We start from the raw sequence: 12,470 nt of genomic DNA on the forward strand, positions 1-12,470 counted from the left end.
ACTTTTGTTTTCTCATGGAAACTAGATACTCTTTACTGGTTTATTGAATTAAAAAAATTGAAGATCCCGCATTTTTAAAAGGCCCTTTTACATAAAGTAGAATTTCTAATTGACAGATTTGGAAATCAGTCTGAATTGGACATACTATGGATTCAACACACAGATGAGATTTCCTCATACCACTACCTTGACATGGATTTGACACCCTCCCTCAGAAGAATCCTATAAAAAATTGCTTCAAAGCCCCTTGGAAATTGCAATAGTGCAGCAAAACCACAAGTAAACAATTGCCTGTTAACCGGTTATTTCAAATATAAACCAAAAAGCCAACAGGCATTTTTGTATGTGTGTGCAATTTTTTTTAAAACAAACCGCAAGTTGAAATATCCAATCTGCACAACACTGTCCCTTCACAGAAGGCAAGAAACTGCCGGCACATCATGTCGGAGGCCGTCCTCGGTGCTGTAGGCTGTGGAAGTGGGCCTCCTTCAGGGTCTGGTTGATGTGGAAGTAAGGGCCTTGGCACAGTGCAGACTGCTCGGGCATGGGCTGAGGGGTGTTAGGACTGGATCCGGCAATGGTCTGGCTTAAGCTGCCTTCTGGCCCACTGGCCCTGTCTGGGCTGTTGATGCTGCTGCTGCTGCTGCTGCTGCTGCTGCTGCCACCACTGTCACTGCCTGAAGACTGGAAGGAAAAAGAAAAAAACAAGGTCATGATCAGGCTGTTTTGTTTCTTAAGAGCTTCACTGTGGTTTAATGTACAATATCCTTAAGTGTATTTTTCCAATTCAGCTTGAAGATGAAGACATTTACTGGGCTTTATAGTTTACAAAGTATATTCACCTAAGACACTTCATTCTATCCTCACAGCTACCCTTTCAGGTTGGGTGGGATTTACTATCCCCACTATATATCCCTAGGTGGACAGGCCCAGATTCAAGCACAGAGCTTCAATCCTTTCAACTACATCCTAATTCCTTCACACATCTTCTGTACCTACTTTTACCATTCATGTCAATAATTCCTAATCAAAGGAGGAAGTTTTCAGCCTCCAAGGGAAAGTATCAGTCATTGGTACAGGGCATAATAAAGGTGTCCCCATAACAAGTAAGATGGCTCTAGGGAAGACAAAAACTAAAAACCTATCCCTATTTTGTGATCATCTCATCATGGACACAAAAAGGTATTCTATACCTGCAGGACAGGACATGTACCCTAAAAGGACTTTAATATACCTCTTACAAGTTATCTTATGTTGGCATTTTTGCATTTCAATGTGCATATGTGTATCACTGAGCATGCCCAATTTTTTCTTTAATGTAACTACCATGACTTGGAGTTTAGGTCACCTTGTAGAAGCTACTCAGAGATCCCTGATAAGAGTCACTTTCAGAAATTCCTGCCTTCCAACACTAGGATTCTCAAAAGGGAAGATCATGTTAAGGATTCATTTCAGAATTATGGTATTTCGCAATATTAGTACTGCATTTCTAATAAATGACAACCCTGATTACCCAATAATAACTTCCTCTATTTACAACTCAACACAGTACTGTACTGGAAGAAATCAATACATGAGAAAGTTAAAATCCTAGTAATAAATGATCTGGCGTGTAATTTTTTTTAACTTAGTCCTTTGATACATCCAAATTTATGTTCCCTTAGACAAAAAAAAACATTGGTTTTGAAATGTCTGCTTACAACTATGTAAAGTCTGCACATAAGAAAAAAAGACTGGAAAGAGACCACAGTAGTTGTATTAGAATGGAAGGATTATAGTTGCTTATTTTTTCTGCCCTTTACTATAATTTTTTTTTTTTTTTTTAAAGGTGGGGTCTCGCTGTGTTGCCAAGGCTGGTCTCACACTCCTGGGCTCAAGTGATTCCTCCCACCTCAGCCTCCCCAATAGCTGGGATTACAGGCACATGCCACATCACCTGGCTTTACTATAACTTTTTAGCAAAGTGGCTATTATGTATTTTCACTGTAAAAATAGTTGTATAAATAAAATGTTGTTTCCAGATATATACTTTTAAAGAGATTTTTAAAATCCTAGTTCTGTCCTTTTTTTGACCAAAAGTTACATCTAACAATATACATGATAGATAACTTGTCTGAAACAGTGAAAAAAAGCAATGTTCATGAAGCAGCCATCATTAATAAGACTGAAACCAAAACTTGTCATGGTCCAGAGATCATTTGGAGCTATGGTCACATACCCCATTGCCCATATGTAGTAAGAGACAACATATCTTTCTACAGCTTAAAAAAAAAAAAAAACCAAACTCACGAATGGATAATGGGCTGAATGAAGTCAGATGGCAACTTTTGCTACAGCAGCAATTAAATTTACTCAAAGGCTTAAGAAGTCAAAGCCAATTCAAAGACAAAAGTTTTCTTCTACAAAGGCCTCTGCTAACCTAGAATAGCCGCGTACATCTCTTGAGGTCATGAATATTTAACAAGTAGGTCACTACACTAGATAAGAAACCCACCACGCAGAACGCTTTGTTTCCTCTTAGTCTGTTTTCTTTATTGTTTTTCATTACAGGTACTGTCTGAAAATTAAGGCAAGAACTAGAATCAGTTTCTAGTAAGTCAAGTTTTCATCTCAAATGATATCTATTTTACACTATAATAGCAAGCGTGACTGTTCTGATAAAAAGTGTAAGTTCTTTAAAATAAACAAGTTAGGAAAGATTTCTGTACAGTAACTTTTTAAAAAAGGATAAATATACTTATAATTACTAGTTCATTTTTAAAATGTTATAATAAACCTTATAGAGACACGTATAAAAACATTTAGTGTAACCTTGTTTATAATAGCTAAAATTGGAAACAACCTAAACATGTAACAATAGGGAATTGATTAAATTTTAATATATCTGTTGTATACATACATATGATAAAATTCTATTCAGCTATTAACAATGATAGAGAAGTACATATACTAAGAAGTCTTTAAAATCTTTTTTACATCGTTTTCAAGTTCATACTGAACAGTATGCATAGTATATCATCTAATTTTTAAAATGTTTTTCTTTAATGTATATGCATACATACACCCAATATAGTCCAGAATGATATATATGGCAAAACATTTAGAATTTAGATCTTCTATTTTATTTTTAATAACTGTATTTTCTAAAGCTTCTACAAAAAATATTTTTGAGGGGAAAAAAAAGGATCATGAATAAATAAACTAAAGAATGCTACTATAAAACAAAGTCTTCACTTCTAACTTCAAGACAGAAATTGAAAACAAAGTATTGATGTTGCCAGTAAGATTTTTGGAAGATTTTAGTTTCATCTCCCTTAACTACATAAGAACTTCTAAAGCTGCTTCAGTTATATTCACTTGCATTAAGCAGGCCAATGATACTTTTAAACTAACAAAAGACGGGCCATATAGAATCCAGATGAATGCACCTTATGTGTTATTTTAATACAATGTTCCGTAACTATTATTGTCATCAAAGGTAAGATCAATACATCTGTTTCAAAGATGCTCTGGTTCCTATATTTTCTGCCAGTTCAGACCAGTCTTCTATCAGGGTGGCTTAGGGAGTATATCATAATCTGTGACATGGACCAGGATTTTTCAAATTGATGGTGACACCCATTGGTGGGTAGCAATGGGCATAAGAAAACGGTGCAACATGGTTATGGAGAATTGTTCTGTGAAGCTTCTTGTCAATTATTCACAAATATATCTGGTATATACTAGGTCACAAAGACAAAACATTTCTATGGGAAAGGGTCAAAAAAGTTTGAAAGCTACTAAAATTGATCTTAACATTTTTGGCCATCAAAGTGATCTGTTTTACGGGATAAAGGAAAGACCAGTATTCACTTTTAACCATAAAGGCAGAAAACTGAAGTGTAAGTCTCTATCAGTGCCTTAAGATATATACAGAAAAAAAATAATTTTTGTTTCCTAAAATAAAAAAGTGAAATAGAAAAAAAAAAAAATCTTAATTTCCCCCACTTAGTGAAGCTTTTTAATGTCTGATAGCTTGGGGTGGAGGGGACCACTACTTCATGGTGTGTGGGTTTGAAACTGCTATCTTAGTATAGACATGTTTACCTTGTTATACTTGTTCTTGAAAAGACAGCGGATTCTTTTACCAAAAGAGAAACGAGTCAAAAGACTTTGGGACTGAGAAGGACCACCAAATAAGAATGCTATTCCCATAATCCTGATTCCTTACAAAGACTCCTCATCAAACAATTTATCTAAATCAACAGTTACAAAGCTTATTTTCTTTTCTCTGAATTTCCCATTTAGGCTTAGTGTTGACATCTGATGAGGCTATTTTCATGACAAAGTTGTGTTACCAACCAAAAGAGAATGAGGCCATGATCTGTGAAATAAAAACCCCTTGCAAATCCACAAACACGAGATAAAATTAAATTTATGAAGACTCTGGCCAAGAATCTCTCTCAACAATATACAAAGGCAACTCATAAGAGTCCTGTTTTAAAGATCTATATGAAAAGAGAAGATTCTAGGTTAGACCACTGTAAAATTTACCATTATATCCTTGTAGTGGACATGTGGAACTGTCATGATATGTCTATTTTGGAATTACCCATGGACTTTTTTAAAAAGTGTACATGCCAGAGCCCCATCTCAGGACCACCCTTAGCAAATAGTAGGGCACAGGCTGTTCTCAAATCCAACTACTGTGCAAACCGATGTTTGTGTGCTTACTATGTACAAGGAGGCAGTTCTATAGAGCTGCTTAATCACTCAATAATTTTTTTTTGTTTGTTTTTTGTTTTGGAGACAGGGTCTCACTCTGTTGCCTGGGCTAGAGTGTAGTGGCCTCATCATAGCTCACTGCAACCTCAAACTCTTGGGTTCAAACAATCCTCCTGCCTCAGCCTCCGGAGTAGCTGGGACGACAGGCGCATACCACCATGCCCAGCTAATTTTTCTATTTTTGTAGAGATGGGGTCTCACTGTTTCTCAAGCTGCTTTCAAGCTCCTGGACTCATGCAATCCTTCCACCTCAGCCTCCTAATGTGCTAGGATTACAGGCGTGAGCCACCACGCCCAGCCAACAATTTAAAATCTCTTAGAATTTAAACAAACTTCTTACAAATGAGAGTAGAAGAAAAAGAATTCTAAGATTATTTAGGTGTTTCAGGAAAGATACGTTAGTTTCAAGGAAACTGACCTCACTGGCCCTATCTCAGAATTAAAAGATAACATTTCCATTAATAATGTTATTAATATTTTATTGTATAAATCGCTAGTAACATAACTCATTAATAATGAATCATTTTATTTTCCCTTTCACATACAATTGTCAAAAAGCAGACAAATGCCCCTAAACTTGATATTTTGTGCTACAAACATAATGATCTATTTCAGTAGTGAAAATTTAACTATTCAGAATTGAACTTTCCATTTTAAGAGGCTTCCCCCTGCCTTTTGCTTCTCCAGCTCTCCCCTCTCGCGGGCATCCTCGTTACTTGTTAACACCACCACTGGGGAAACAGCACAGCACAAGAAGAGACTCTGCAAATGCTCGCTAAGCAAGGCTGAAACTAGTGGTTAAGACACCCCATGAAGTGATATACCAGTCAGTTCACAAAAAAATTCCCTGTAATGACCTTAAATTATAACAAAGACAATCTAGTCCATCCTTCACACTAATGATTACAGAGTGGTTCAACAACTGAACTTCTTTAGACAAGTAGGAACAAGATACATGACCCAGAGGCTAACAAGACATTGTTTTCCTCCCTGATACCGATGCGTAGATTTTAGAAAAAGAGTGAAGGTCATTTTCTACAAACAACTACTAAAACAAAACACAAAACTAAAAGAATATTAATATTTAAAATGAGAGATCAGAAATGTCTAATTTTTAAATAAAGATGACAATTTCTATTTCTGTTCTCATGCATCAAAACTGTAGAAATAGCAAAAAAAAGGTTAATACAAAGAGGTAGACCTACTATACCTTTGAAATAATGTGAACATTCTACAGCAATATGGATGTTGGTATCATGAAAGTAATCTCTGCACACTCTTTCAATGAATAGTCTTATAATTCAAAAGAATAATGGAAACCCAATTACTGTTACACAGTTTTATGATTAGATGTTCACGATAGCCTCTAATATTAGATATTTTTTTCATCCTTGAGATTCTCCAATTATCACATTAAACAAAAGCTCAACTACTTTTCTGTTAATCATTAGAAAAAGAAAAGTAAAGAAGCAAATAGGAAGATTTTTAAAGGGAGAAAAAAATGTTACAGAAACTAAAGTCTGCACACAGAAGGATTCATATCTGTACTTGTTCTTTAATTGTTCCTGAATTCCTGTTACTTACGTGAGAGTTCCTGACTTTTCCTGGGGTGGGGTGGTACTTTGGATTGCTGGTAAAGAAAGGCTGGATATAGGTCAAATCCTATTACCAGGAACTAATTGAAGTACAAATTATTTTTGGTATGTAAGAATTCTTCTGTGACTTACACACTAGGGGGTTTAGGAACCTTTGTCATCGAGGTGTTTCTGTTAGTGTGGCAACTGTTAAGGGTCAACATCTTTAGGTGGGTAATTTAATAGCAGCATTGCTTTAATGCTGGCTCCGTTTCCCACCATAGAGCAGCCTTCCAATTGCACAGAAAGCTTCTCCTCAGTGTGCACACTGAAGCACTCTTTCAGGGAACCAAAAATTATAAAAAACTTCGAGAGTGCTCCCTCTCCTCAACTCCCCTCCCCCTACCCACTGAAGGAACTCTTTTTAGAACATAATGAAAAGTGAAAACACTTAAAAATGGGATTTGCAGGCCAGGCGTGGTGGCTCACGCCTATAATCCTAGCACTCTGGGATGCCAAGGCGGGAGGATCCTTTGAGTTCAGGAGTTCGAGACCAGCCTGAGCAAGAGTAAGACTCCCATCTCTGCTAAAAAATAGAAAAAAAATTAGAAGGGCAACTAAAAGTAGAAAAATTTAGCTGGTTGTGGTGGCACACACCTGTAGTCCCAGCCACCTGGTAGGCTGAGGCAGTTGGATCGCTTGAGCTCATGAGTTTGAGGTTGCTGTGAGCTAGGCTGACACCATGGCACTCTAGCCCGGGTGACACAGAGAGACTCTGTCTCTTAAAAAAAAATAAATAAAAGCGGGGGGCGGGGGGGGGATGGATTTGCATACACGTGCATTATATATTCTGCATTTTTAAAGTTTCTCTTAAAAGACATTTAAATTGAAAAACCAAAACATGTTTACCATAAGGACAATTCATAGTTTATACACTATCAGAAAGGAAGTTGGTTTCTGAAATATAAAACCAGGAGTTCAAAGATGGGCTTGGTCCATGAAATTTCTAACACATATAAATTGTATATATGTGTATATAAATATGTACAGACAGGTACTGTTTTGCTGGGGGGAGGGTACACAGTGTCCTCAAAGGGGCAATGACTCAAAAAAACAAAAGTTGAAACCACTCCAATCAAGTAAGAACACTTTCATTTACTCCTTGAATAAATTTCTTTTAATTACATGGCAAAAACTGGGTTATTTAGCTCAAGCAGTGAAAACAACAGAGACTATGTGACCACACTTCCTACCTCTGTGTCCCAGGAATCCTGAAAGACAGGGTTTCTGCTACTCCTTTTGGTCTGCGGGGGAAGATGGTTGTCATCTTCATTGCCATTCCTTCTCCTTTTCCTGAAATTAAATCACAAGGAGGAAAAAGAAAATCCAACAAGTGATCTTTTGGACACTTAAACCGCAAACCGTGACAACATATAAACTTACCCTTTTTCCTGAGAAAACATAATTTACCATATAATATCCCAATAGATTAAAAATTGGAAGTACAGCATCACTGGGCACTAAGAGCAAAAATACAAGAGAGCAGCAGTAAGGTCAAGCTTAAATTAGTAAAACTCATTTCCGTAAAGAAGTTTGACAATTTTAAAAATCTGTTGGGAATAAAATAAGAACAGGAATAGGTTAATGACTGAGCTTTCAAACTCTACCTAATTAAGGTTTTCTTCTTTCTACATTCCCTGAAATTACAATTCCAAGCTACCTAATTTTACTCTCTGCCATATGACATTTAAGATAAGAATGGCTGCCTTTCACTATTTGCCCTGAAAATCCTCATGAAAGTGTCTCCTGGTCATGTTAACCTGATTATTCTGGCTATACTAGCCAGCATTATGATATAACAGTTACTTCACTAGGTTGTTACTGTGAGATTATAGCACAAGTTGCTTAAAACTTCAGGTTTAAAGAAAAATTGCATATCTTTCTTAGGCAAGTGTTCTCAGATATGGAAGACAGACAAAACGCACATACACTCTATATAAGAATTATGTGCTGTCAAAGGGATTTCTAAACCACAGTTAGAATACAGAAATAAATTAAAGGAGGTATAATTTTAAGTCAAATTGCCTGGAACTGTACTGTCCAATATGGAAACCACTCACCACATGTGGTTACTTTAAAATTAACTAAAATTCACAATCCAGTTCCTAGGTCATACTAGCCCTATTTCCAGAGCTCAGTGGCCACCTGTAGCTAGTGGCTGCTGCACTGACCAACACAGATATGGGACATTCCCATCACTGCAGAAAACTCTCCTAGACAGCACTGGCTAGCGGTCCATGTGTATAGGCAGCAGCATCTATTTTAACGAATATTCTTGAAGGTTCAAATTTCTGTAGTTAAGAAACAAAAGGCTAGTGAGAAGAACAAACAGCTTTTCGGAAGTATTTCACTCTGCAAAATATAGTAGCTTCTTTACAATTACATACTTTTCTTTGTGAGTAGGGTGGCTTATTGTAGCAGGTTTTTAATCCTAAAGGCTTCTTGAGTTGAAGTCTGGATATTGAAGGAACTTTAAATTATCACCCCAAGCTCAATTCCCTGTATTCTGCAACATTCTGAATACATCAAACTTTATTAATGAATATGGAATCCATCTGGGTTTGGAAAATACTCATAAATAGTGAGTATGTGGTTCTGATAAAGCTTTAACCAACCTGCAGTGGGCTATACCATTTACTTCATTCTAAGACTAAGTTGTTTTTAATGTAAGGTCATCATTTCTGCTCCCTAACTTTCTTCCAGGAGATCAGATCTTACCTGAAGAACTTAGAGGTTAAAAACTAGATGGATGTTAGGTTTTAATAACCATTAAATGGATGGGCTATTATCATAAATTTGAACCAAGACTGCACAACTCTTAGCGGTGGATAAAAGTAAAAAATAAATGTGAGAACCAAGAAATTGCTACTTTCACCAAATATGATCAGACAATTTGTATAGGAGTGTGCTGCCGTGGCAAAGTGGGCAGCCAGTTGACACCCAGAGAGAAACTCTGAACAGCAGTGTGTTGGTCCCCAAACTCTCCTTTTATCAGTGTGCCAACAGCTGACCGTGCTCTGGGCTGCTGACTCACTCTAACCAAACTTAGGAGCCTGACCAAAATTTGCCGTTTCCTCATTTGTAACGAGGGATATATCTTTCCAGTGACATGAATACGAATGTCAAGGGGGCTGCAAGGCAGAAAGAGTGTAAGAACAACAAGGATGAGAAAGTCACGTGAAATATCCCTGCTTCATAATTAGTTGATTTTTCAAGGTACCACAATTATCTCTTCTTTGGCTTTTTGGCGCTCTCGCCTTTGGATGATATGGATTCTTCATTCTCCTTTTCCTAAGCTCTTAGCAGATTCCATCCTTGAAACATTCTTCTTTGAACAATATTGGCAATAATTGGCAAGATTACTGCTTCAAGCTCATCTCTATCAGTACAATCAGTCAGATTATAGCTTTTGGAGTTAATGCCATAGAGCAGTTTATAATTTTAGCAGGTACCCTATAATTAACAATACTCTCCCCTAGTCACCTAGGTACAGATGATAGTTTAGCATGTGTTACTTCTAAGGACGATTGATTCCATCACCCTTCATCATTTCATTTCTCTCCAAACTTCCTGTCATCTCCTAGAGGCTGAGCACAGAAATAATCTTAAGAGTATGGAGAGTAGTGGTTTTCAAACTTTTTGAAAAAGGTAACAGAACTCTTCTTACCAGAGGAAAAAACCCTCAATATGTAAAAGATAAATAATCTGTTAAAGTAGGGACTCGCTCGCCACACACCCACCTCTGTAGGTCATCCGGTCTACTGTGGAACAGTTTGAAAAACCACCATCTTAGACCAACCCTGCACCTTAAAATTGAGAAAACAGATCCAGAGACGTGAACTGACTTGGAGACAGTAAGATAGCTGGAGCTGGCTGAGATGGTTCAATATACTCCAGGAACCAGGTTGAGGAGAAAAGTAGGCAAGAAAAGCCTATCTAAATCAAATGACTTCCTTTAAAGAAGTTACCAGTATAAACATATTGAGCTTATCTGTATACTAGATAAAAGGTATCTAATACTGGTATAAAAACATTCAGATTACTTGTGTACAGTATTGGATAAAAGAAACTTTTTCTGTAGGAAATATTTAGATCTTTCCAGATATATGAGACAACCCAAGGGGATATCAGAAGTATAAACTGCGTTTGGGAAGGAAAAAATGGCAGGAAAGGCTTGTTCCTAATTCCGATGGCATGTCTGTAATTGGGCCCCTAAGTTCAAATTGAGCCCACTCTTCTTTTCTACACACGTAGAGGCTTTATGCCCCACTTGCTACATGACCCAAATCAATCCAGTGCAGCAGTTTGGGGAGTCCTAGGTTTTCACCATGGGACCAAATAACCACAGAATGCTTTTGAGAACCTCAATCCCGTGAAATAACTTTTTCATAGAAGGGTAAAGACTGTCAGTTACATTCAGAGCCAGTGAAAACTTGGAAAGATCCAGCATAATCTACCAAGGTAATCCTATGATACATCTTATTCACTTAAGCCTGAGACCACTATGGAATAAAGGAAAGAGCAGTGAGCCCGATTAAGACCCAGGTAAATCAAATGATCTCTGTAAATCTGTTTCCTCATCAGAAAAATGAAAGCCTGATGATCCACAGATTTTTCACTTCAAGCTCCATGATGAGGTATTTTCTAATTTGAAATAAAGTTCATCCTCTTCTTTCTGGTGCAACCCATCCTGACTATCCCTTCTCCACCTCCTTGCGGGGAGGGGGGCGGGAAGAAATCCCAGCTTGGTCCGGACTCAACTCAATACATGTCAACCATAAAATCCCTAAATTAGGACCCAGGTCCTGAGGCCAAGCTCAACTGGGAAGATAGCAAGTGCATCGAGATATAATCCTACCTCTCACCTTCCGAGTAAAACGGTTTCGCATCTAAACAGTTTAGAATCCTACCTGTTCTTAATGCTACAGCCCACAGAGGATCCACAACCCACCTTGCTCATCTGCCTTCTGTATTCACAACCGTCCAGGGCACAAGTTCCTCGGTATAAGCTAATCCTTCCCTGCTGCGGGGTTAAGCTCAACCCTTCTTTCTGACCTTGCGGAGGCGGCAACTCCCCGCCCTGAGCCCTCAAAGAAGCCTTAGGGGGCTCCCTCCCCAAGAACAGACATTGCTCCCATCCCCTCACCCTCCTAAATTTAGGACAGTGAAGCTTTAGGGCCACCGTCTCTCTTCCGGAACAAACCACACTTCATTCCAAACAGAAAAAGATGAAGGGAAAAAAGAAAAAAAAAAAACATGGAGGGCCGGGGGGCGGGAGACCTGGACCCTGGAGTCACCCCTCCAGCCACCTACAGGGACCAGGTACCGATCACTCGCGCATCCCTCACCCTCCTCCCCCGGACCGCAGAGCACCCCAAATGGAGCCCCGCAGGGTCTACACTCGCTCCGACCCCCACTTCGCGCGCCCCCTCGGCTCCGTGCCCTAGACGCTGAGGCGAAGAGCTAGAAACGAAGGGGTCCCTTCTCTCTCACCTGGGGCGGAGGCGCTCGCTCATGGCAGCGGGCGGAAGGGAGCGACGCGGCGCCGCTCCGCGAGTAGAGGGAATAGAGGCTGCGTTCCGGCGGCCGCCACGCCCACCCCCTCGGGCCTTGGCTCTAGCCGCCGCTCGGGTGGACGCTGCCGGCGGTGAGTACCCCTCGGTCGGACCCGTACCACCGCTACTTCCGGCGTCCCCTCCGCGCCCCCCCATGTCGCAGCCGCCGTGGTACCGCCCTCTCGCGGCTGCGCAGTGGCGCGAGCCCGGCCGCGCCGACCGGTAGCCCCGCCCACGGGAAGAGGCGAGCTGGGGGGGGGGAGGAGCGCCTGGGAGCTTCTGGGAGAGAGGACCTCCTTCAGGGTGGCCCGAGATTTCGCCTGTTCACAGCCAAAGGGGCGGGCACGGTATAAAAATCAAGCCGGATTTAAAATAGATTAAATTAAGTCATAATAATATGATGCAAGTATTTGGGTTTAAGCCCTATGAGCTAATAATTAAAAAAAATAGGGGCGAGCCGTCAGGCAGTGGCGCAGACGGCCTGCCGCGGGTCTCGAGCCCGGGGGTTGGGTGGGCG

General features: G+C 39.6%; 1 protein-coding gene across 2 annotated transcripts; it reads right to left on the bottom strand.

Moving 5' to 3' along the window:
* Positions 1-22: 22 nt before the first annotated feature.
* Positions 23-12,116, bottom strand: VCF1 (VCP nuclear cofactor family member 1). 2 transcript variants are annotated; one of them, XM_069482823.1, is made up of 4 exons: positions 11,892-12,116; positions 7,592-7,691; positions 2,495-2,557; positions 23-684 (listed from the first exon to the last, which is right to left on the bottom strand). In XM_069482823.1, the coding sequence occupies exons 1-4, from the start codon at positions 12,107-12,109 to the stop codon at positions 439-441; spliced, it is 627 nt and encodes a 208-aa protein (XP_069338924.1). In that variant the 5' UTR covers positions 12,110-12,116; the 3' UTR covers positions 23-438. The 2 variants fall into 2 exon arrangements, with proteins under 2 accessions (XP_069338924.1, XP_069338926.1); XM_069482825.1 differs by lacking the exon at positions 2,495-2,557.
* Between the last annotated feature and the right edge of the window lie 354 nt (positions 12,117-12,470).

Source organism: Eulemur rufifrons, chromosome 9 (assembly GCF_041146395.1).
Source record: "Eulemur rufifrons isolate Redbay chromosome 9, OSU_ERuf_1, whole genome shotgun sequence".
In the NCBI taxonomy this organism is placed as follows: domain Eukaryota; kingdom Metazoa; phylum Chordata; class Mammalia; order Primates; family Lemuridae; genus Eulemur; species Eulemur rufifrons.

Coding starts and splice junctions, on each gene's coding strand:
- VCF1 (XM_069482823.1), bottom strand. CDS start 12,109: ATGGGGGGGCGCGGAGGGGACGCCGGAAGTAGCGGTGGTACGGGTCCG. Junction 2,558..7,591: donor AGGATTCCTGGGACACAGAG/GTAGGAAGTGTG, acceptor CTTAATTTTCAG/ACAGTACCTGTAATGAAAAA. Junction 685..2,494: donor GAAACAAAGCGTTCTGCGTG/GTGGGTTTCTTA, acceptor TTTTCCTTCCAG/TCTTCAGGCAGTGACAGTGG.